This window comes from Balaenoptera musculus, chromosome 11 (genome assembly GCF_009873245.2).
Source record: "Balaenoptera musculus isolate JJ_BM4_2016_0621 chromosome 11, mBalMus1.pri.v3, whole genome shotgun sequence".
Classification (NCBI taxonomy): Eukaryota; Metazoa; Chordata; class Mammalia; order Artiodactyla; family Balaenopteridae; genus Balaenoptera; species Balaenoptera musculus.
The window spans coordinates 58,094,878-58,119,680 of record NC_045795.1 but is presented as its reverse complement, the minus strand read 5'-3'; the positions used below and the strand labels follow the sequence as shown (position 1 = coordinate 58,119,680).

At 41.2% G+C, this 24,803-nt stretch overlaps 1 protein-coding gene across 3 annotated transcripts in view; it reads left to right on the top strand.

Annotated features, from left to right (window-relative positions):
- The first annotated feature begins 3,943 nt into the window (after window positions 1-3,943).
- SNRK (SNF related kinase) overlaps window positions 3,944-24,803 on the top strand; it is a 61,624-nt gene continuing 40,764 nt past the window's right edge. Inside the window, exons 1-5 of one of the 3 annotated variants that reach the window (XM_036870645.1) lie at window positions 3,948-4,068; window positions 7,454-7,503; window positions 18,396-18,457; window positions 21,903-22,022; window positions 22,118-22,591. In XM_036870645.1, coding sequence (XP_036726540.1) covers window positions 3,979-4,068; window positions 7,454-7,503; window positions 18,396-18,457; window positions 21,903-22,022; window positions 22,118-22,591 — 796 coding nt within the window. In that variant the 5' untranslated portion in view covers window positions 3,948-3,978. Of the gene's footprint in view, window positions 4,069-7,453; window positions 7,504-18,395; window positions 18,458-21,902; window positions 22,592-24,803 lie in introns of all 3 variants that reach the window. The other 2 variants (XM_036870647.1, XM_036870646.1) reach the window with 2 other exon arrangements.

Here is a 24,803-nt window from a genome sequence, read left to right as displayed (position 1 = left end):
AGTGGTTTAGGACTCTGAGCTTTCACTGCTAAGGGCCTGAGTTCAATCCCTGGTTGGGGAACTAAGATCCCACAAGCCGCAGGGCATGCCCCCCCACCCCCTAGAAAAATGTTCTCAACTAATTCAAATTCTTAAAGGACCTTTGTGGAAAAAAAAATACCCCAAGTTTATGGCACAAGCCCTTGGGCTGCCTACTTGCAACCCCAGTGCTAAGCTGCATGAATAGAAATTTGAATAAAATAAAATCCTTGTCCTCCGGGAGTTCAAGATCCAAAGGGAGAAAATGGAAGCGTAAACAGCTACAAAACACTATGATAAATATTACAAGCAGGATGTGCAGGGAGGTTTGGGTCCAGAGAATGCCTGGCTCTGACTGAGCAGGGATGGGGGTGCCAGAGATGAGGCTGGACACTCAAGTGAGGTTTTGAAGGGTTCAGGAGATTGCAAGTGTAGAAAGTGGAGAAAAGGGGTGGGTGACATTTCCAGGCAGTGGGAACAGAATGGGCAGAGGCTCGGAGGTATGAAAAAGCAATTCCCTTTCTGAGAACTGAGAAGGTTGGAGATGTGGTTCACCTGGAGATAAAGAACAGGAAAGGAAGGCAGGGGCCAGGTTGTGAAGGGCTTGGCAGGCAGTGTTAAAGTCTTTGGACAAAATATGAAGCAGAATTTATTTGTTGGAGGAATATGGGCATCCTTCTTGTGGCCTGAATTAAACTTTGTATATCTTGGAAACATCATATTGCACTAATTTAAAAAAAATCCATTAATATACTGCTTATCATGTGCCAGGCACTGTTTTAATACTTTATATAAACCACCTTAATCCTATCAACAGTGATTCTCAAATTCTAACCTGCATCAGATTCACCTGGAAGTCTTCTTAAAACAGAGAGTTTCTAATTTAGTAGGTCTGGAGTGGAGCCCGAGAATTTGCATTTCAGTCCAGTTCCCAGCTGCTGCTGCTGATTTCCGGGGAGCACACTGGGAGAACAACGGCCTTACACCCATCTTATAAGAAAGATATCATTATCATCACCATCATTCCCATTTTACAGAGGAGGAAACAGATGGAAGGTTAAGCAATCTGCCCCCAAGGCCATATAACTCTTGGTGATGGGGCTGGCAGTCAATGCCAGGCAATGTCTGCCGTGCTTCCCAGTTCACAGGTTGCAAACAAACAGAGTTAAGGGCTGGCATTTTCAATCCTTCATTGCAACTATCAAAAATACATTACACACATACACACATACAGTCACGCACAGGCCTTAACTGACATCTGAGATAAAAGAATTAGGGATGCTGACTGATGCCAACGAGGTAGTGAGGGAAAGTCTTTGAGAAACGCTTGAGTCCATTCCAATGAAGTTTTATTTTGGTCCTACTGGATGAAACCAGGATTCAGATATGCTCAAGTATCAATGCACGAAATGACTAATTAAATACGTAAAAGGAAATCATTAAATGTCACAACTCAAAACTGAAACGTACATGAGTCCTCAATCTCTGTTGTTTTCAATATATTTATTTTAAATGTTTTATAAATTATGAGAATTAACAATATCTAGAGAAGATAACCTGGTTATACGTGCTGCTTTGGGGGGGTAGTCCCAAGAAGAAAATGGCAATTCTTTCCTGAATCGGCTTGCTTTTCACATCTTGATCTAATTTGTAGCATCTCCCTGGTTGCCTTCCAATAAACAACTTCTTCCCTAAATTGGTGGCATTATGTTATTTCTGAGATCTGAATCACAGAGACTGTAGTCCAAGCCTGCATGCTCCTTCTTGTCGTTTGTGTAGAGTGCTGTATATCTAATTAAAGCTTCTTACAGGTCCATAAAAAGACCTAACATTAAAAAAGCAGTCTGGTTTGGAGAAAGCCCCAGGGCAGAATGAAGGAGGGGGTTCTTCATTAACGATAAACACATTTTCTTGAATTCAAAGTTAAGCAATCATATATTAATTTGTACTTGAGTATTTTTAAATGTTGCCTAAGCATGATCAGATCACGTTACCACATTGATGGTGCGGGACTGAAAACGGGTCACGTTCTTGCCAGCAACACTCCAGCTTCCCAGGAAACACTGGGGATGAATAAATGATTTAGCACATGGCCAGGACTGCAGCCGTCTCTCTGGAAGAGAATTTGAGCCAACTTGATTTAAACCAAGGTATTATTCTATTCCTTTTCATTTACTGTTTTGCTATTCTTATGCCCTGTTGCCCTTATAGAATTTATTCAAAACCCGAGTTACACAGCAGCAATATAAATACTCTGTTTTCCAAGGGCTTATCTACTAAGGCCATTGTTTTGTGATTACTGTTCTATCTCAGGGGCTACAGACCTGGCATGGAGGTCTTCAACCACTGGAATTCCCTTGGGAGACCATTAGCGGGGTATTTTTTTCCCTTTACTTGGTTACAGGGTTCCCTGAATAGTGATATCTCCCTAAGGAGAAAAGTGCAAGGACTTCCCATTTGCCAGTAACAAAGGAATGAATTCCACAAACCAAGTTAGAAGCTCTTGCTTAACATACTGCTAGAGTTAGAATGTCAGTATCAAAGTGAGATTATTCTTTTATGATCTTTTTAAGCCAGTGTTATCCCAGAGTTGGGGCCTTGACTCAGCCCTGAGGGGCAGAGGCCCACCTGAGGCCTACAGCCCCAGGCTTTCCCCAGCCAATGAGATCCATCACCCCATGCCAGAGCCTTAGGGTAACTGGGAGTCCCCCTTTAACCTTCTGTTATTACCCTGAGGGTCTGTACCTCCCAACAATCCACTCTTGCTTCCCAGTCATCTTCAGACATGCAAAGTGGATGCCAAGGAGACAGTCTGAAAAGAAAAGGCTTCTGACACTTCCAGGTCAGCAGAGACATTTGCTAAAGCCATCTAGATTTTTCTTCTCCGTCCAGTCAATTTAATCAAACTTGGAGCATCTAAGCAGCTCCCGCCTCCCCCCACATTGTGTCCTTCTTTGCTAGGGGTCCTTCCTTGGGGGAGGGGTGGAGAGCAGGGAGAATCATTAAGGGAAAAAGCAGGTTGGAGAAATCTGGCATCTGGCTTGTCACTCCCTTCCAGAAAACCCGGAGAGCTGATCTCCATTGCGCGCCAAGCTTCCAAGGGCGGGAGACGTGAGCCCCTGCCCCTGTCTCCCACCCTCCCAAACCCTCCTCTCCGGCGAGCGCGAAGTTCCCTTCGGGAGCCACCGGCCTGGTGACCATGCCGCTGTGCACAGTTAATGCCTGGAGTGTTCTGAATCCCTAACTTAACATGCTTTAATACTTCCCACGACCTTTCGCCTGTCCACACTTTTCCAGAGGAGGCAGCCTGGCCAGGCAAGGGTCTCCCGCTGACCTTTAAAGCCAGCGCTGCATTCGGATGCTGGGCTTTTTCTCTTTTTTAAAAATGGCAACAAAATCAACAAAATTCCTTCAAATTGGGTTCCCAAAGAGAAGAAACTGTAAAGAATATGTATGTGTATACATGAATGTATATTGAATTTTTTCCCTTTCTTTGCTTAAACCTGGGCGGGAGATGGGAGGAAACTTTAAAAGGGTAAAGCGCCTGGCGCCCTCGGCCCCACGTCCCAGGACCTAGAGTCTGGTGAGGACGCGATCCCTTCCCTCCGATTTCCCCCGACGGCTCGCGCTACTTTTCTGGGCCATTCTCCCACGTCCCTAGTGCTTCCTTCTTCATCATCCCTTCTGTTCGGGCACCTCGCCCGCTTCCTACCGCCAGCCGCAGCCCAGACTCGCTGGGGTCGGGATGATGCCAGGATGCCCTCCAGCAGCCCGCGCGCGGGAGCCCGCAGGTGCACCCCGCCCCGCCCCGTCCCGTCCCTCCCTCCCCGCGGCCCCGCCCCGTCCCGTCCCTCCCTCCCCGCGGCCCCGCCCCGGCGCTTACGTCACAGTGACGCGCGCCCCGCGCAGGCGCAAGTCGGTCCCCACCCCCTCCCCGCGGCCGGCCGCCCGTTCGGTATTATGATTATCGCTGGGTGCGGGGATTCGGCGGCCGGGAGGGAGTCGTCGGCGCCGCGGCCGCTGCAGACAGACGCCCGCCTGCTGGCTGAGGTAGGGGCGAACGCGGAGCGCGGCCGGGCGCGGTGGCTGTGGGCGGGGGTCGGGCCGGCCTCCGCCGCCTAGTCGCCTCCGCCGTTGCCGGGCGCCGGAGCCGGGCTACCGCCGCAGGCGGAAAGTAAGTTGCGCGCTCCGCGCTCCCCGCGCCGGCCGCGTCGCGCGCCGGGGAGGACGCGGGGCCCCGGCTGCTGCGGCCCCGTCCCCGCGCGGCGGCGGCGCGGCCTGGCGGCGGGCGGCGGCGGGGCCCGGATGGGAGCCGGCACTGCGGCGGCTGGCCGCGGGCGCCCGGAGGCCCTGCCCTTGCGGCCGCGGCGGGATTGCGGCACCTCGGGAGGCGCCCGCATCCCCGCGCCCCGCCCCGGAGCGGGCCGAGTGCGGCGCCCGCGGGGCTCCGCTCCCAGGTTTTCTCGTGCGGTGTGTATTCTTCACCAAAGGTGTTTTCCTTTTTCAAAAGAATCTGGAAATCTGGCGTAGCAGGGGGGTTCCTTGCTAAAACTGCAGCCGTAAAATAGAATGGGGATATTGTTGTCTGTAGAGAAAGGGCATCGGGGTAAGGAAGGAGGAGCAGTGCCATTCCCGAGGGACAGCTAGAATTTTTAAGATTGGAAAACGTCCGTTCTTTTCCGTAGTCATCGCCTGTTGATTTCTTTCTGGACCGTTTTACAGAAACCTTCCTGCCTTTTATTTGGACTTGGGATCCAGGAAAGTGACAGCCTTGCATCCTGGGGGGCGGGCGGGGGGGGTTCCTGGAGCTGTGCTGTTCCAACAGTTGCATCAGATAAAATTCAATAGGTTCATAGGGAATTCGGTTCAAGTCCAGTATTTGGAGGGGAGAGGAGGGATTTAGCAGTAGGGTTCCTCAACCTATAGACGTCTGAGGATATCGGATTTTTCACACTGTCAAGTTACTTTTTTCCCCTTCCATTTAATTGAGTACATTTCCACAGTTTTAGGAGCAGGTGGTAAAGCTGACTTAATGCGTTTCACGTTTTATGGTGAAAGGTGAAGCATGGCTAGCAGGTGATGGAACTGCAAATGTTCGGCATACTGATTCGATTCCACCTGATTCCTATCAAGCATCAGTTGCCTCAGTTTGGGTTCCTTGTATGGGGTTGGGGTGCTAGTCCCAAATCAGTCTAATTTATCAGAATGTATATCGGTGTACTTTAAAGTCTGGGGTTGTCAAGGCTTATGTAATCCATTTGTTAATTTATAATCTTGTTATATGGCTCTCCAGATTTATAAAATCATTCCCTTAAGGAAATCTGTCTTCAACGTCTGCTTAAATATTTCTCTTGGAATTGGATTCTTGGAGAGAAATGTTCTGTACTGGTGGTGATTAACGCATACTAATTAGACAAGTTTAAAAAAGAAATCATGTTGATTCTTTTATTTGACTATCTAATTATGTCTATTAGGAAAACATGACATTCCCATTTTACAGAACTAGAAATGAGAGAAATGACATTCCCAAGGTCACTTACTGAAGCAGTATAGTAATTGAAAGTCAGGTGCACTGTGTTAACTTTTCTTAATACTCCATCTTTAAGGCTTTCCATGTAGGGAACTTTGACACCTTTCTGTTTTTTAAAATTTGCACAGTTTTTATTTTGTGCAGAAAAGTTACTCACAACGTACTAATTTTTTTACTATTTTTAGTAAGTTTTCCTGTATTATTGCAGTAAGATCCATTTGTATAAAACATACAAGGACTCAGAAGTTATGTAATTTTTATTATTCTAGAACAGAAGTATAGATTGAGGCTTTATGGGTCAAATGTAATCCCATAATCCTAAAATGAAGGCTTTCAAATGTCCTTATTAAAAGTGAAGGGCTTTCAGATATTTTTACTGGGCGCAGGAGATACTATTGGTCTAAACTTTACTATGGATGTTTCATATAGAAAGTGAAACTAAATAGAAAAAAAACTTTATTTTGGAGATATTAAGCAGCCCAGGTTCTAAGCACTGGTATAAATAAGGCTTGATTTCTCCCCTGCAGCAGCTTGTCTGAGCCTAAGAACTCATTACACAGCCCAGGAAGAAAAGGGTACAAGTACACTTATCACATGGTCAGAATTTTAGGAATTAGAAACATAGATGTGAGGAACTCTGAAGACTTGATTTTACTGCATGCCAGCTGTTTGCCTAACAACCAAGAGGTAGAATTTTTAGCCAAGATGCTTTTATAAGAAAACTAATTATTTAGAATATGGATACTTCCCAGTGTGCATGTATGTGCTGGTCAGCTCTTAGAGCAAGTTAGGTGGAAAAGTTGAGTGGTTTGTAGCAGTTTTGAAGGTAAACTAACCTATGATCATTTATTCATGGAGCCTTTGTCTACTTTTGGGGCCCTGGGTTAGAGGATAGCAGTAGAAAAGTGAATAAAAACTAGTTCCTGCCTTTACAGGCTATTGTATTTTTTGTTTTTTTGTTTTATTTATTATTTATTTATTTTTGGCTGTGTTGGGTCTTCGTTGCAGTGAGTGGGGACTCTGTTGCGGTGCGCGGGCTTCTCACTGCAGTGGCTTCTCTTGTTGCGGAGCACGGGCTCCAGGTGTGCGGGCTTCAGTAGTTGTGGCCCGCGGGCTCTAGACCGCAGGCTCAGTAGTTGTGGTGCACGGGCTTAGTTGCTCCGCGGCATGTGGGATCTTCCCGGACCAGGGCTCGAACCCGTGTCCCCTGCATTGGCAGGCGGATTCTTAACCACCGCGCCACCAGGGAAGTCCCAGGCTATTATAAATTATATTTACACCAAGGTAATCAATAACAGTAGGATCAAATGCTGTGGTGAGACATAGGCAAGACCCTTGGGCAAGGAACAGTCTGACTTGGGAATGCTTCACAGAGAAGGTGATGGTTGAACCAGTCTTGAAGGATGGGTAGAGTTCCCAGGCAGAGAAAAGGGGAGAGGGCTCCAAGGGTTCAAGGAGGGTGAAAAGACAAGGGCAGGTGGTGGAGGAAGAACTTAGATCCAAGTGGGTGAAAGGGAGTTGAGGAGGTAGAAACAGGGTGCAGCTGTTTTTGTTTCTTTTAAGACTATGGAAAAGAAGGGGGAGGAGTGGGGCAGTACCTTTGGGGATGGAGGGGGACATGTTTTGTTATTCTGTTTTAGTTTGGGAAGAGCCGGTGTACAGCCTCTTGGACTTAATGGCCTCACAAGTGAGCACTGGAAATGTGTTGTCTGTTCTGGATGATCTGGAGCTGCGTTATTCACACCACAGATTATTTCCGTATCTTGCTTTCCATGTATCTGCTTTGGGTTGAGGCCTTAGATCCCGTGGGAAACCATTTCTTGCTGGTGGTAGGGGAGGAACCTGACTAAAGAGGATTCCTGCTCTATCTTTCCTGAACATTTATTTCTCTGCTGTTACTTCCAGAGCCTCCTGAGATTCTGCTTTGGCACCTCCAGCGTTTGGCCTCTGCTCAGGTAGGCTCTTTCCTGACAAAGAAGGCCTTTCTCTCTCTCCTTCCTTGTTGTGTCCTATTCCCCAGACTGCTGCCATGTGACTACAGCAGTTACTTCAGAGTTGGAGGGCATTGGCTGCCCATGCACCATGATGTTTTTTTTTTTTTTTTTTTAATTTATTTATTTATTTTTAGCTGTGTTGGGTCTTCGTTTCTGTGCGAGGGCTTTCTCTAGTTGCGGCGAGCGGGGGCCAGTCTTCATCGCGGTGCGCGGGCCTCTCACCACCACGGCCTCTCCCGTTGCGGAGCACAGGCTCCAGACGCGCAGGCTCAGCAGTTGTGGCTCACGGGCCCAGCCGCTCCGCGGCATGTGGGATCCTCCCAGACCAGGGCTCGAACCCGTGTCCCCTTCATTGGCAGGCAGATTCTCAACCACTGCGCCACCAGGGAAGCCCCACCATGATGTTTTAAGTTCTGGAGTGTCTCCAGGCTCACAGCAAGATTGGGGGGAGGGGTGTCTGTCTGCCTATCTAAACACATAACCCCTCAGCTACATGTTGGCCTGAAATGTGATATTGATTATGAAATCAGTGCTCCAGAAATGTAGGTTACAGGACATGTAACTGGTCAAATCGTAGCCTCAGTGGGCCTCGGTTTCTCAGTTGTTGACGTGCAGTTACCTTTCTCAAATCCAGAAGACTGTCAGCTCCTTGGAGCCAGAGATCCCTTCTTTGATTTCTATATCCCCAGACCAGTGTAATGCTTCACACAGTCAGTGTACCCAAGAAGTGTCCTGGCGAAGAAACTTTAAAAATCTCAACTTTAGTTTGTTGCCCATTAGTGGAAACCATACCCATTTTCTCCAGATGAGTTGGATTGAAATTGCTCTTCACTCATAGAATTCCAGAGCTAGAAGCAAATCTTCCACTCTACACTGCCATGCAGTAAATGCTCAAGAAATGTTTGTTACTGTCCTGAATTCCCTGTCTGAGTAAATGACCCCTCCTGCTACCACTCTCCACTAGTCATTCTAGATTGCCCTCTTTGCTTTGCCCCCTGTGCATTGAGTTCCTGGATTCTACTTCCTAAACGTGTCTCCTCCATTACATCCTCGCCATCACCGCCCAGGTACAGGCTGCCCTCATTTTTAAGTCTTTAATCATTTATCTGGAGACATTTTCACTAGTCTCCTTACCTGTGTCCAAACCCTAGTCTTGCCCTTCCAATCTGATCTTCACTTTGCTGCCAGAGTGGTTTGTTTAACTGTCATCTCTGATTGCCGTTCCCCTGCTCAGGATTCTTCCTTGGCTTCTTAGTGCCAGCTTTCATTTGTTCATTTAATAAAGTATACCTATATATTTTGGGCAGATGCTATACTTGGCGGGCCCTGGGATGGAGAGCTGAATAAAACAGATGTGCGTCTTACACGGGCTGAATTTATCATGTAATCTAGTGGGGGACACAGATTATTAATCACATAATCACAAAAATAATTATATAACCACAGTTGTGATAAGGGCCATAATGGAAAAGGGCCTGGTGCTGTGAGAGGGTGTGGGGAGCTGGTGTGCAGGAGTGTGGGAGGGGAGGGAGAGGCTATGGTCAGGAAGGTGACCTTCACGCTGGGCCCTGAAGCATGGTTAAGGGCTAGCCAGATGTGAGGAATGTCAACTGATGTGCACAGGATACAAGGACCTTTGGGTATCTGGCCCTTACCTACCTGTCTAACCTTGTCTCTTACACTCTGCTCTGCATGTATTGCTGTCCCAATCACACTAAGGCCTCTTTCCCACCATGGCCGATTTCAGTTCTTAGCTCAAACAAAAAAATTAATTTCTCTGAGATGCCTCCTGTGAACTACTGAAGGCAGACTTAGGGGAAAGAACACCTCTTCCGGCCTCCTTGTCCCTTTGAGAGGTGTAAATAATGTGGGGCAGCGGCCTTCCTATTATATCCAGTACAGGCATTTAGGAGCAGTTACTTGGGCCAATAAGGGGTGAGGGTACCGATATCAAACTAAGATGAGGAAGTAAGTATACAACCCCTCTAAAATATCAGACTCTCCTGGGAGGGAAGCCATTTGTGAAAAGTTGGGGAGAAAAATCCTGGGGTGATTTTGATCCCACTCACAACTTGCTAATATGTATTATCGCCTTTTGCTTTCATAATAACTGTCCAAGGTGGTGATTATCTTTGTTTTATAGAAAAAGACATGCCTGTTGGCAGAAGTTGAGTAATTTGTTGGGCTCCATGTCCTGTGGTACTCTTTTGTGCTAAGATGCTACTCATATTTGCTAAATAAATGAATTTTGATCATTTTTAAAGTGCACCTCTATGGTGAAGATAATAAAAGTTGACTCTGTGGTACTTTGAAATGTGCCTCTTAGGTTGCTGTCCCAGCTTTTCTCTGATGTTCCCTCTCCTTCTATGCGCAGACACACCTCTTAGTTCATTATATTGTCTTCATATTGCATAGATAGGGGAAAATGTTTGAATAATGTATCTAACTGGGTTTAATATTTAGCCACATTGCTGCTTTTATATTAAAGAGATTATATTTTAGGTAATGTAGGTTTCACTCTTACAGTATAACTTATCTAGGTAAAGTTCATTTTAGATTTAGGACATTATACTAACAAATATTCGTTGGACAAATTATGAAGCTAGGGTGTGCCGTATTTATGGATCTCTTTAAAATAGTCCAAATACCATACAGTCTTTTTTTTTAGCAGTGGACAGAAGTAGAGCGATTGAATTTTAGAGTTTAGCTTTGTGTTTTATCTCATATTCTACAGGTTAAACAGTTCTCTCTTTATTGGTATAAAGCATTATGAGTACTACAGAAGATATTTACAATGAGAATATTCAATCTACAGTTTCAAGGCTTGATTTTATCCTTTGTTCTCCTATTCTGTGAGCATTTGCTAATCCTCTTGTGAAGGAAAATGCTTTTTCAGAAACAAATGGAGAGAATGTAATATGCAAAAGTACGTTAAAATTGTAGCTTGGGTAAGGATAAATTTTTTAAAAAAAATAAATTTATTTATTTATTTATTTTTGGCTGCTTTGGGTCTTCGTTGCTGTGCGCGGGCTTTCTCTAGTTGCGGCGAGCAGGGGCTACTCTTCGTTACGGTGTGCGGGCTTCTCATTGCGGTGGCTTCTCTTGTTGCGGGGCATGGACTGTAGGTACACAGGCTTCAGTAGTTGTGGCACGCGGGCTCAGTAGTTGTGGCTCGCGGGCTCTAGAGCAAGGCTCAGTAGCTGTGGCGCACGGGCTTAGTTGCTCCGCGGCATGTGGGATCTTCCCGGACCAGGGCTCGAACCCACGTCCCCTGCATTGGCAGGTGGATTCTTAACCGCCGCGCCACCAGGGAAGTCCCAAGGATAAATTTTTTACAGCAGAAAATAGGATCTTCCTAAATTGTACTTAAATTACTTGCTTGGTGTTGGCTGTTCTGTGCCACTGGGGAGGACTCTTGCCATAACAAAATTGTATGCAAACTCTAAAGGTGAAGTTATTTTCAAGGTGCCATTCAATTTTTAGATGACCAGTAATTACCTCAGTCTGTCTTTTGAATGGTTATTTGCCTGCAATTTCCTTTCTCAAAGAGCAGTTTCTAAACATTTCAAAAAGTTTTTAATGGAATTATTTATTTAACTTTTTAAAAAAAGTTTTACTTTGCAAAACTTTCTGTTAAAAGTTATGTGAATCTTTTAAAAATATTTATTTATTTATTTGGCTGCGCCGGGTCTCAGTTGCGGCATGCGGGATCTTTAGTTGCAGCATGTGGGATCTAGTTCCCTGACCAGGGATCAAACCCGGGCCCCCTGCATTGGGAGTGTGGAGTCTTTGCCACTGGACCACCAGGGAAGTCCCTGGAATTATTAATTAATAATGTTTATTAGGTGAGTCTTTGGCACTTTGGTGGCATTAGGGAATTTCCTCTTTTTAGTTGATTGCTGGGTCAGGTAACTCACATGGCATGTCAGAATGGGAGGAAAAACAGAAATGTCAAAATAGATTTATTTTAGTGCTGTTGTTTCCCTGGGAATTAGAAAGGCCTACGTCAAAGGGGGAGGCATTGTATTATTTCAGGAAAAAATGCAGGGCCCAGGAGTCAATTTAGGCAGCTCTTACTTGGGCGTAGGACTGGGGCCATAGGAAGTCCTTATCCTATTTGACCCTGCTTTCTCATCTGTTAAAATGGGTATGATACTTCCATTGTATTCTTGGTTGTGAGGAATAAATTATATAACATATGTAAAGAATCCAGTGCATACATAGATTCCCAGTAGTTGAATTGTTTACTCTTTTTGAAACCTGCATTAAAACAAAACAGTGGGCAGTTGTGGCAGTAGAAGACATTTTTAAAACTTGAAATGAGACAATGAAAAGAAAGGTCAACTGTAGTTTTGCTGTAAGACTCATTTCTATATAAACCTATTTCGGTTAGTAATAGCTTTTTAGGAAAGTAATATGGGTAATAATGAGAGAGATCTAGTAAGTCAAGACAAAAATTGGTGTTTATGGAACTTTAAAGTGAACAGTGTTTTTAAATTGGTTTAAATTTTCTAATGACCTTATTCTTATGTCGCTCTCATGTTAAAACCTAGAGTTTTTCTCTTCTTTTGAGGCCTCATATCAGCTCTGTGATGTGAAGCTGCTTCTGTGCATTTTTAACTCTTTAATGGCACTTGAATTAACCTTAAGTATAATTCAAAGATAGATATGTGGTGAATTATTTAGTCTAGCAAGTTTTCCATTGATTTTGAGAAGCTAAGAGTTCATCACAGTTCCCTGAATGGTGAGCCACTAGGTAGTTTTCAAGATCAGCCTTCCTAACCCTATTAAACTTACCTCACTTCTACCCCACGGCCTAACTTGACGCACATTGGCGTTCTCCTTTCGGAAGCCGTATGCGCACTCTGCTGCCTGTTTCCCCCACTGTCAGGAATGGTGTCCCGCTGCTCCCGGTGAAGGGTAAGGCCTGATCTGTGGGTTGCCCCATCCTTGGGGATCCTGCCTTTGGTATCCTCTGCTCTTCCTTTGACGGAACTCACTGAGGTTAACTTGTATAATTGATTGTCTTTTTATGTGTAGATAACTTATTTGTAAGATTCTAAAGGACAGGGACTGTGTTGTGTTCTACACAATTAGGGCTCAAATGTTTGCTAATAAAAATAGACTCAGTGTTCCTGTTCCTTCCTCAGCCTGAAGAAATTGCATACTTTGTCCCTCAAGGGAGGTAGAATATTTCATTGAATATGCCTTGTTTGTTAAGATTACATAAATATGTATATATGTTTTCAGGGAAATTGGTTTACTTTATAGATCTCAATGGAAAAGTAAATTGAATAATTATGTACAGAAATTCAGAATTTTAATAGCATCTGCCTTTCCTAGATTAAAAGGCAGCACACATCTGCTGTGAAAAATTTGAAAAGAACAGAAAAGCATAAAGAGAAAGAAAACTACAATTTTACCAATTAACATTTTGGTATTTTTAGTATATATGCAGACAAATTATATGCTTTTAAAGAAATTGGGATCCTGTGCCATGAAATTTGGTGTGTGAATATTTTTACTTAATATTTTATTGTGACAATTTCCCATGAGATTAAATAGCTTCAAAATATAGCAGCATAGTGTTAATGTTAGGTATAGCATTTCCTTATTGTAGACCTTTTGGCTATTTCTGAGATGTATATATATATACTATATATATACACATATATATACTTTTTTTTTTTTTTTTTTTTGGCCACACCGTGTGGCATGTGGGGTTTTAGTTCCCTGACCAGGATTCGAACCCATACCCCCTGCATTAGGGGCGCGGAGTCTTAACCACCGGACAGCCAGGGAAGTCCCTGATTTTTTTTTTCTCGTATATGAATATCACTGAACATTGTTGAATATAAATATTTGTTCATGTCTTTATTTCTTTAAGACATAAATCTAGTAGTAAGATTTTTAAATCGAGGGTATTAATTATTTTAAGGCTCTTGATGCAGGTATTGCCAAATTGTTTTTCAGAAAGGTAATTTGCAGTCCCAGCAGTATGAGAGAATCCCCAAATGATTCTGCCTTTTAAGTCAAAGTCAATGAAATGTTAGGTGCCAGTATTTTTGTTAATGGATCAGTTTATTTTTTTTCTTTTCCAGCATTCTTTTTTGACCACTTTTTCATTACCATCTTTGTCACAATATCAGCAGGGGGGATGAAAAGATGATAGGGAGTTAAAATGAGTTTTGACAGTATTAATAAAAGCTTTGTAAGAGAGATTTAGATTATTAAGTTTTAAAATTCTCCATAACTTCCAACTTATATTCTGTTTTCCTGGCAAAGGAGTAATTGTGGGTCGGCTTTATTTATTTTGGAGTAATTTCTACACACCAACTTGTGCTTAAGTCATTATTTATTATGTGGGCACTTTATACGAGGGCTGTCACCATACTAATTTTTGAAATCTCACTTTACCATCAGGTAGAAATGGTGACATGCTTATTGACATTTTTCATCACGTTAATGAGAGGCAGTTCTGTTTAGGAATTTGAACTTATTATCTGTGCTGCTGCTTCAGGTTTTGTGGCTTGGATGTTAACCGTTTTCTACAAATACTAACTACTGCTTTCTATCAGTTAATGGATTGCCTGACTCCTAAATTCATTCAAAAATTCCTTGATGTGTCCTGGAATATAGCTTGTTTACTTAGAGGAAATAAAGATTACTTAAACCAGCACTTTAAGGGATAGATCTGCGTTGGCAACCCAGTCACTGCCTCGAGAGACTGGAGCAGGCTTTTCAGCCTGGCATTCCTGGTTACCTCAGTGGCCCTGAGTCCATTAAAATTGACTACCTCGAAGAAAACTTGAAGAACATACTTCAGTAGGCAGTTACCTTCCCTTGAAAAATACTTTATTAGACATTTGGAGGTACATTTTTGTCTATTGGGACATTTCTCATAATAAATGGTTGACTGAAATCTTCTAATTTGTAGTTTCCATCTTGATTCCATTCAGTGGCTACAGACTGATACTACATGATACCCACTTAGTAATATTCAATCAATCCAGTGAAGAACTCTGGATTCTTCCGTAACTTGGGACGTGTTGACCTGTTTGTGGTTTCCTCTTTTTTTTTTTTTTTTCTTTTTTGGCCGCGCCCTGCTGCATGTGGGTTCTTAGTTCCCCTACCAGGGATCAAACCCGCGCCCCCTGCAGTGGAAGCGCAGAGTCCTAACCACTGGACCACCAGGGAATTCCCTGGTTTCTTCATCTTTGATTTATAGCTTATATTGATAACACCCAGGAGGAGGAGTGCTGTTCTAGAAATGTGGCATGTTGTTTACTTTGGATGAAAAGAGCAGCAGTGGTGACTGCCACTGGGGTTGTGTTTATTTTGCTTGATCTGGAGGTTGTTGATATTCCTGGAGGATTGAGTCTACTGTCTTCTTTCCAGCCTATACCATTTTTGTTATAGGTATCTTTGAAATTTTAGCAGTTAAATCAGGGCAGTAATTTTCATGGAGAGTCTGTTAGTTCCTTCACTTAAGTTGGCTTTTCTCCAAACATACATTTAGTCTGATACTTCCCCTAAGTAAGAGTAACAACAGTGTTCATTTTTTTGGTGTTTGTAAAAGATACCAGATAATTTCCATGTGTAAGAAGCTTAAATACAGTTTTAGCATGGCTTTATAAAAACTCATCTTTTAGCTGTATGTATTGGAGGGAGAGTATTGGCACAGATACTTTTTTTCAAGCATGTAATTTGTTTGGGAGGTTTTTGTGTGTTTGAATATTCGTGGTCTGGTTTGGGCGGGAATTTAATGTCCCAAAGTGCAGAGAGGCTATAGAAGTAGCCTGATTTTTGCACATGGTCCTTTTTGCGTGACCGGCTCTCTCATGCCATGGATTGGTTGATAATGAGTATCCACGCCGAGCCACCTTTGTTCAGTGTGCTCTTCCTCACCTCTCCTAGGGAGAGGTGTGAGTTGGAGACCTTTGTTTGATATACAGACCACACTGCAGTGGTGAAGATGTCAGTGAAAAGCCAGAAGTGAATTTTGACAAGAATAACAGGGTGAATTCCAACTTGACAGTAGGTTTAACAGAGGCTGGTTTTACAACTGTTTTCAGCAGCTTGCAAAATGTGTGTAGGGCCGCCCACACTTCCTTCCTCTTCTCCAGCCACGCCCGCACGCCTCAGTTGCTTCTGCTCTCTTTAGTAAACTGGGAGAACATCGGTGTGTTCTTGCAACACATTACTAGTACTTGTTTCTCAAACGTGGATTTCCATATTGTAAATGGCCTGTTTCATTTAGGTCCTGCCTAGCTATATGCATGTGTGAGCACATGCTGAATAAGAAGACTGCTTTAGAATGGCCTAATTTAGTGCTTTTGCTGTTTTAAAAGATGTCATCTTAGCTATGTAGTCATTAAAAATAGTGATTTAGAAGAACTTAGTGCATGCAAAAATGTTCATCCTATAGTAGAGGAAAAAGTAGTCATAAGACTTCATATACAATATCTTAGCTTTGTAAAGAAGCATAGGTGTAAAGAATATATACTCAAACCTGAAGAGAGGTCATCCTAGATGAAATTATAGGTGTTTTTTGTTTGTCTGTTTTTAATCTGTGGTGCTTTTCTTCATTTTCCAAACTTTCTAAAGTGAACTTGTTTTGTGGAGAGAAGTACTTAGAAAATGGTTACACTGCTCCCCCCCTTCTCCAATTTATGTGTGTGTGATCCCATTTTATTAAAACCTTTGTGTCTGGCATGTATTATACATAGAACATAATTTGGAAAGCTGTGTCCGAAATGTTAACAGAGATAATCACAGAAGATAGACTGATGGATTATTAATTTAAAAAAACTTCCCTCTCTTTTTTGCCAATATATATGTTCTGATTTTATTTCTTTCTTACACTGCATAGATGTTTCTTTCATAATTGAAGCAAAAATACTAAAAGGAAAATAATAGGTCAAGTGAAAAAAGAATACAAGATATAAAGTTATATATAGAATGATCACACCTTTATAAAACAAAATGAAGCGGTATATAAACATTTGCAGAAAAACCACCAAAATATTAATAGTGCTGATCTTTTGTAGTAGGACTGTGGATGCCTCTTTATTCTTTCTACTTCCTATTCTGTATTTTCCATATTTTCTATTAAAATATGTTACTTTGATAGGAAAAATATAAAGGAATATTTAGTCCTTTTTAAAAGGATAGACTTGATAGAATGTCATCTTAGTATCATTTGAAAAGCAAATACTTAGATTTTTGTGGGATGCTTTATTGAAAAATCATCAGACTTTGATACCAAACTAGAGATTAGTTTCTTTATCAACACCCATTTCCAAGTTAATACATTTTAGGAAACTAAGCAGTAGAAGATTTCTGAAAACAGAAGAGAGGTAATAGCTCAGTAAATTCAGTCTCTTGAAGTAGACTGGAAGACTAAAAGAATTTCTACTTGGGTAGGGGAGATTACCATCAGTATAACAATGATAGTGGTGGTGGTAGCTAGTATTTACTGAATGCTTACTCTGTGCCAGGCTTTATTTTAATCACTACCTTTATTAACGCATTTAATCCTCACCACAATCTATGAGGTGCTCTTGGCTACTGACATTTTCTAATGAGGAAACTGATGGTACAGAGAGATCAGGTTTTGCTCAGGTCCAGTGACTTGTGAATGGTGAGCTGGGATTCAGATCCAGTCATTGGCCTTCAGAACCAGTCCTCAGCCATGCAGGACCATCGCACTGCTTGGCCAGAGAGACTGTGGGTGAAACTGGCTGTTGGAAAGAGAGAAGCAGGCATGGGTAATGGGAGGAGCTACTGTATCCCACTTGGAGCTGAAGGACCAGGTAGGCATCCCAGGGTTCAATTCTCACTAGAAGTGGGCCTGTGCCTATGGCTTTGCTGGCCTCGTCTGTGTGGTAGCTGTGTCTCCATCTCTTTTCATCCCCTCATTCCCAGCAATAAACTTGGTTTCACATCCACCTTTCCTTCTTTCTTTTACCTTTCCTGCTTTCCCCCACCTCTTTGTACTCCCTTTCCCCCAAGCTCCTGTGAGCTTGAGTTTAATGCTTACCTGGACGAACTCACCTGTGTAGTGTATCGTGTAAAGTGCCTTGGCGTAGTTTGTTTGGAACTTCATTTGTGTGATATTTCAGTGTTGAGGAAAGGCCTGCAAGGCTGCCTCAGTCAGTCAGTATTCCCTCACTATGCCGTGAACTTAGATATCAGTGAGCCTCTCACATTCTCTTTGTTCATAGAGTTTCTTTTTTTACTATCAGATGGAAAGCCTCTAAAGCAAAGGTGTTTTGTGTTGTGTGTTCTCTGGTGCTGGTGTTGATTTCTGCTGCCCTGCTAGAGGATGGTGTGTTGGGAAGGTTGCCCTCCCTGGATATTGGAGTGGGTGTTTCATGAGCCCAGAGGGCATCCTGCAGGCAAGTTGGGCTCCCAAGCCAGGCTGAGCAGGCTTGGAGCTGCAGACTGCTGCTTACAGGGCAGGTTGAGCCTCCTTGTGCCTACCTTGCAGGCTCCTAGTGAGGATTCAGTGCAATGCGGATTCGTGCTCGTTACCCAAGAGGCATTTAAAAACGGTGACTTGACTGTTGTTCGTTATTATAATTTCCTCCTTCTTCCAGTGCAGTAATCCTTCTGAGCTGTCTACCTGGACCAGTCTCCATGTATCTGTGCACTGTGACACTCCTGTTGACTAAAGATTCCTTGAACGGGTTGCAGTTCATAGAGGAGAGAAAGAAAATGGGAGACTGGGTCACAGAAGACAAATTTACCATTTTTATATGTTCGTCTGGATCCAGCCTGAGGGTTTATATTTTAACTTTAAGCAAAGTTAAGTAGAACTAAACTAAAATCTTTTTTGTGTTTTCTTTTAGGAGAAAGAAGCACCTAACGAAACACAGTAATAACAAGGATTATTCAGTATGCAGTTGGCAGGGTATGTCTTGGAGCTGGTGCAGAGTCACCTTTACTTTATATAAGCCGCATCTTAACATTTTCCATTGGTGTTCAGGATGATTTTCAGGCACTGCAAGATCCTCCAAGATCAAAAAATGATTTAATTATTTCCTATGCTAACTCAAAATATACTCGATAGGAGGGTTAAAGAGTGTATTCAAAAAGATGTTCAATAACAAGGATATTTTTCCTCCCAACTTTCAGTTATACGTAACTTCCTGTTTTTAGGTATACAATTGTAGTTTCATAGGCAATGAGCAAGAGATATGTATACCCAGAAAAGCACCAAAAAAAGTAAATTCTTTAATAGTGAGAGTATCATTTCATTACAGGGTAGTCTGTCATTAAGAAGAGACCCTAGGGCTTCCCTGGTGGTGCAGTGGTTAAGAATCCACCTGCCAATGCAAGGGACACGGGTTCGAGCCCTGGTCCGGGAAGATCCCACATGCTGCGGAGCAACTAAGCCCCGTGAGCCACAACTACTGAGCCTGCGCTCTAGAGCCCGCGAGACACAACTACTGAGCCCACGTGCCGCAACTACTGACGCCTGCACGCCTAGAGCCCGTGCTTTGCAACAAGAGAAGCCACTGCAATGAGAAGCCCGTGCGCCGCAACGAAGAGTAGCCGCCGCTCGCCACAACTAGAGAAAGCCTGTGTGCAGCAACAAAGACCCAACTCAGCCAAAAATAAATAAATAAATAAATAAATAAAATTTTAAAAAAAGGACCCTATAAGATTCTTCCCTGTGAACTTGCTAGTAGATTAAAAATTATTTCATTGTGCCCTTTTGCTAACACAGTACTGGGAGGAGAAATGACAGTGTGTGAATAGTGATTATCTCTGGGTGTTTAAGACCCTGAAAAAAGACTTTTTCCCTCATCTGTATATTCATTTATTACTTTTGTAATAAAAAAAATCTTTAAATTAAAAAAATGAATTAAGGTAAAATTCAAACAAACTCAGATTTACTTGTAAAGTCTGATTTATATGCCACTGTAGAACACATCTAAACTAAAGTGATAGATGAAAAATAAATATTAGGTAACTTGGTGGCAGCCTGAAGAAGTTTGTTTTGAAAGCGAAAGTTGCATTTGCAAACTCATACAATAGAAACATAGACTTGGGTAGAATTTTAAGAGTAATTACCGCCATTATAATTAATTGAAGTTAAAGATTTAAAGATAGTTTTCTGCCCCCTGGAGTTAGCTTAGAGTTTCTATTTTTGAAAATTAGACATGCCTGAATTAAACTTTCTTTTGGGGAACTACTGTCCAAATAAAGCAAGACTTTTCCACTTGGGTTTTCCTGTTAATCTTATTAAAATTATTAGCTCAGATGACAAGGATAATACATAGTATAGAAGAAATTTGCTTTTTCTCCAGCCCCTGTACATAGTATGGGTTTCTTATTTTAAAAAATCTTAATAGAAATAGGATTTTGTTTCTGAAATTAATGCAGAAACAGTGTAGCATAGTGGTTAAAAGCACAGATTTTGGTGTCAAGATAGCCTTGGGTTCGAATCCCAGCTCTTTTACACACTGGCCCTATAGCCTAGGCCAAGTTACTCATTATTTTTGTGCCTCAAAATGAGCCTGATAATCCTATCTCTGAGGGCAATTTACAATTAAAAAACCAAATCACTCAAAATTACTCTGAGGGTAATTTACAATTACAGAAAAGCTTGAGGGGGCCCCAGATATGTGATTCAGATCATTTCAGTTTGCATGGGAGAATGACTGTGCCTCTTTTATAGTATTTTAACCCTTAAGATATTATTATCCTAAATATAGTATTGTTAAGAGTGGCCAAATGTTTATAAGAGGTGTATGCTTTGAAATAAGAGTTCAGTTTGAACCTTAGCTTTAGCACGTACCTGGAACACAAGTGTTTTCTTGGCTATAAAATGGAAATAATACTGACCTCTTAGGATTGTTAAGATCCAATGACACAATCCAATTTGATTCATTTTGTACAAGTACATGTAGTAGGTCTTCAGTAAATGTTAGCTTTTCTTTTCTTTTAAGCGAAAATGAGATTTAAAGGTATTTAATGCTAGTGCTTAAAAAGAAAAACTACCTTATTTTATGTACAATTTAGTTTTTTGGGATATTTTCACCAAAGTGGAGTAAATGCTGTAAGTACTGTTCTTAACAAAAAGTAACTGAAAATGTGAAACTGTATACCAGGAGCATTAGAAAATGCTTCACTGAAGGGATGAATGTGCACTAACAGGAAAGATCTAGTCTTGGGAGATGGCTGTATTTTTCATTGGATTTTGTTATTTAATTCTGTTAAGTTTTGGTCAGAAAAAATAATAGTGGGAGTTCAGTCTGTGAGATTTAAAGTGATGTCTTAATTTATATAATTATATACATTTAAAAATTTTTCTGAGTCAGGGTCATTTATAAGAACCTATTTCTATATTTTAAGGTTTACACTATAAAGGATGAGAATTTTAAATTCCATATGAAATGAGGTCTTTAAAGCCAAATGGTCTTTAACAGTTAAATGGTTTAAATGCATGCTTGTCTGTTCTTGAAATATAAGCAGATCATAGTAGGTTTTGTTTGAGAGTTGGAAAACCGTAATAAAGATAAGCATAACTGATAAGCACGAAGAGTGAGTACCAGTCAGTCAGCAAATAATAAGCACCTACTGTGTGCCACTTACTGTTCCAGGCACTAGTGATGCAAGAGCAAACCATTGCCTTGTAAACATTTTGAAAAAAAGTTGCATTTCAAAATTTAACAAAATTTTAATTACCTGCTGTATGTAGAACTGTTCTAGGCATTAGGGAAGGGTAGAAGTAAAAAATATTGATAGAACCATAGGCCCCTCAGGAACCTTGCAGTCTCAGGATAAAGGCGGTATATACAAAAACCTATAGAATAAGACCGCCTGGGATGGTGGTGTCCCATGGTGCTTTGGAGATGCAGAGAAGAGAAGGGAAGGTAATATCACCTGGGAGAGTTAGAGAAACCTTTATTGAAGAGATTTTAAAGGAAATAGTGCTAATTTTGGAATAACAGGAAAAAGTTGTTGGTTTCTGTCCAAGTGTATATTCTTTGTGTTTTCCCTTTCTTGTCAATCCCTGACTTCTTTTTTAAGACACTAATAGAAATTACTTTTGGAAAATATTCTTTAAAAACATAGCTTATCAAACTTGCCAGTTTTCTTATTTCTGACATCACCAAAAAATTGTTTCAACAAACTAACTTTTTATCAGTTTGCAAAGTAAAATGGTATTTAAATTATCAACCTTTATAATGTAAATCCTAAATATGTAAATAGGTTGTTATAAATGCTCCTGACTCATTTTATGTCTCAGTATATTTATTTCAAGCTTCTCTTAAAATTTAAAGAAAAATGAAGCTATAAAAGGAAAAGTCACAGAAAACTTAATTTTATTTCTCTTATTTTTGTAGATGTCCATGGCGACATTGAAAATGAATTCCTTATTTTCAGCAGATATATGAGAAGATCCATTTTAAACAGTCTAAATATTTTTTCTTCGGTTGGACCAGCATGGCAGGATTCAAGCGAGGGTATGATGGGAAGATTGCTGGATTGTATGATCTGGATAAAACCTTGGGTCGAGGTCATTTTGCAGTGGTTAAACTTGCCAGGCATGTCTTTACAGGTGAAAAAGTGGCAGTAAAAGTTATTGACAAGACAAAATTGGACACTCTAGCCACTGGTCATCTTTTCCAAGAAGTGAGATGCATGAAACTAGTGCAGCATCCCAACATCGTACGCCTTTACGAAGTTATTGACACCCAGACCAAACTATATCTTATTCTAGAACTTGGGGATGGAGGAGACATGTTCGATTACATAATGAAGCACGAGGAGGGACTTAATGAAGACTTGGCCAAGAAGTACTTTGCTCAGATAGTTCATGCCATATCTTATTGCCATAAACTCCATGTGGTTCACAGAGACTTAAAACCTGAGAATGTGGTCTTCTTTGAAAAACAGGGTCTTGTAAAGTTGACAGACTTTGGTTTCAGCAACAAGTTTCAACCAGGGAAGAAGCTCACTACAAGCTGTGGATCTCTTGCATATTCTGCACCAGAAATTCTGCTTGGTGATGAGTATGATGCACCTGCGGTAGGTAGGTAACCTTCCAGTATTTGTCCTCTTGAATTCTACTGGCTAGAGTGTATTTGGTCAAATCTGTTGTTGTTGGTATCAAAATAATTTCTAAGAGAATTTCTGTTAAATGGGTCTTAGTTAACAGATCGGGTTTCACGAATGCCATGTTTCTCTAAAGCTGGCAATGAGTTTATTTTACCTTTTAGATGGCTAATGTCGAAAGTGTATTTGTCAGCACAAAGGAAAATGAGTTAAGTTGCTATCTAAGGTAACCTCTCATCTGCCCGTTTTAATTTTTTTTAAGGTCTGAGTACTTTTCCTGTCTTCTGAGATACTTCTAGTCATCTCCTTCCTGTGAATACTTTTTAACAGTCATGAGACCCATATTAGACAGGTACTGTGAATATGACAGTGCAGTGTGAAGAATTGGGGCATTGGAATCATTTATTGTGACCTTGAACAGTGTACTTGACCTCTCTCTGCTTCATTTCCTCATCCATAAAATAGAATTAGATCAGATACAGGTATCGTATGTTCTCTTGTTTACTTTTCACAGTGACCTGTGTGGTGGTTATTGTCTGTCTCATTGTACAGAAAAGGAAATTGATACACAGAGTGCCTGCTGTGTGGTGGATTCCAGAATAGTGGTAGCATTTGGCATTCCCACTGACCCTCTCCCTTGACTCCAACATATTTTCACGCTCTCACTCACTTGTCGTGAGTTATTTAGTTGTGGTAGAAGGGTTTATTGCTTTTCAGTTTGTGTCAGCTTTGTCCCCTTGGGATCATATCTGTTTTGAAGGTCATTTAGGAATTTACTTTCAATTTTTAAGGACTTGTTAATCTGAAGGTGTGGTCAGCTTTTAAAATTGTAGGTTTAGTCTTGGAAAAATATGCCCAAATATTACATGCACATGATATCAGACTTCATAGATATGAGCCTTCCATTTGCATTCTGATCATTTAAAATGCAGGTTATAGAAGATTAAAGACACACATTGAAGAGTGCTGATCTTACACTGAATACTCTGTACACCAAGACATTGTTTTTCATGTTAGACTATGTGTTCTGGAAAAGAAAGGGTTAAAAATGGTTTCTGCACACACTACAGATAACCAGGCTTCACTAAAGTCTTTCATTAGAATATTTGAGGCAGAGATTTTTGATTAGTGGAGAGGCTCTAATCTGAAAATGAGGCCCAGAATATGCAGAAGAGGAAACATAAATGTCTCAACATGAAAAGGATGTTCAACCTCACTAATAATCAGGGAAAGGCAAATTAAAACCACAGTAAGATATTTTCTTACTTTTCACATTGAGAAAAACTAAAGTCTGACAAAACCAAGTGTAGATAAGACTATAGAACATCAGGAACTCTTGTGCTTTGTAGATGACAGTTTGTCAATATCTGGTAAAGTTAAAGATGTACACATCCTGAGACCCAGCAGTTCTGCTTCCTATGTATGCAAGAGATTTTCAAAGAATGTTTTTAGCAACATTGACTATTCATCAGCAGGAGAATAAATTGTTCATTATTCATGTGGTAAAACTATAGCTTGGTGAAAATTAATAAACTATGTCAGCATGGCTGGAGTTCACAAACTTGTTTAAGTGAAAAAATGAGTGAAGAATACATACAGTATTATAACATTTATATGAAAGTTTAAAACATACAGAGCAGTATGATATATTGTTTAGGGGTGCATGCACATGCAGTAAAGTATGAAGAACACATGAGATCAAACTAGTTACTTCTAAGGGGCAGGCATATCTAGAGGGTTTCAACTGTATTGGTGATGTTTATTTCCTAAGTTGAGTAGTGAATGTGCAGGTGTTCATTGTAATATTCTTTTTTTCTCCCCTTATATCATAAATATTGCATAATAGAACTTTAAACAAGTTTTTAAAAAGGAAAAGAAAATCGTTTAGAAGGATAATCACCAGTCTGATAAATGGTTAACTTATGTTGGTACAGTAGATTTGGGTGGAGTTCATTTTCTTTATTTGTATTTATTTCCATACATTTTGTGTAATTGTGTGATTGAATTTACTACAGAATTGCTTTAAAAAACAAATGGAAAGTTATCTCTCTGTTAATGTAGTATTAGTTTATTATGCCAAAATCAGTGATTTTTCACAGATGTTTCGCAAAATTAGTTGGGAATAAATATTAGAATCTGTCATTTAATTAAATTATCAGATGTTGCTAAATAAAACAACTTTGGTTCAA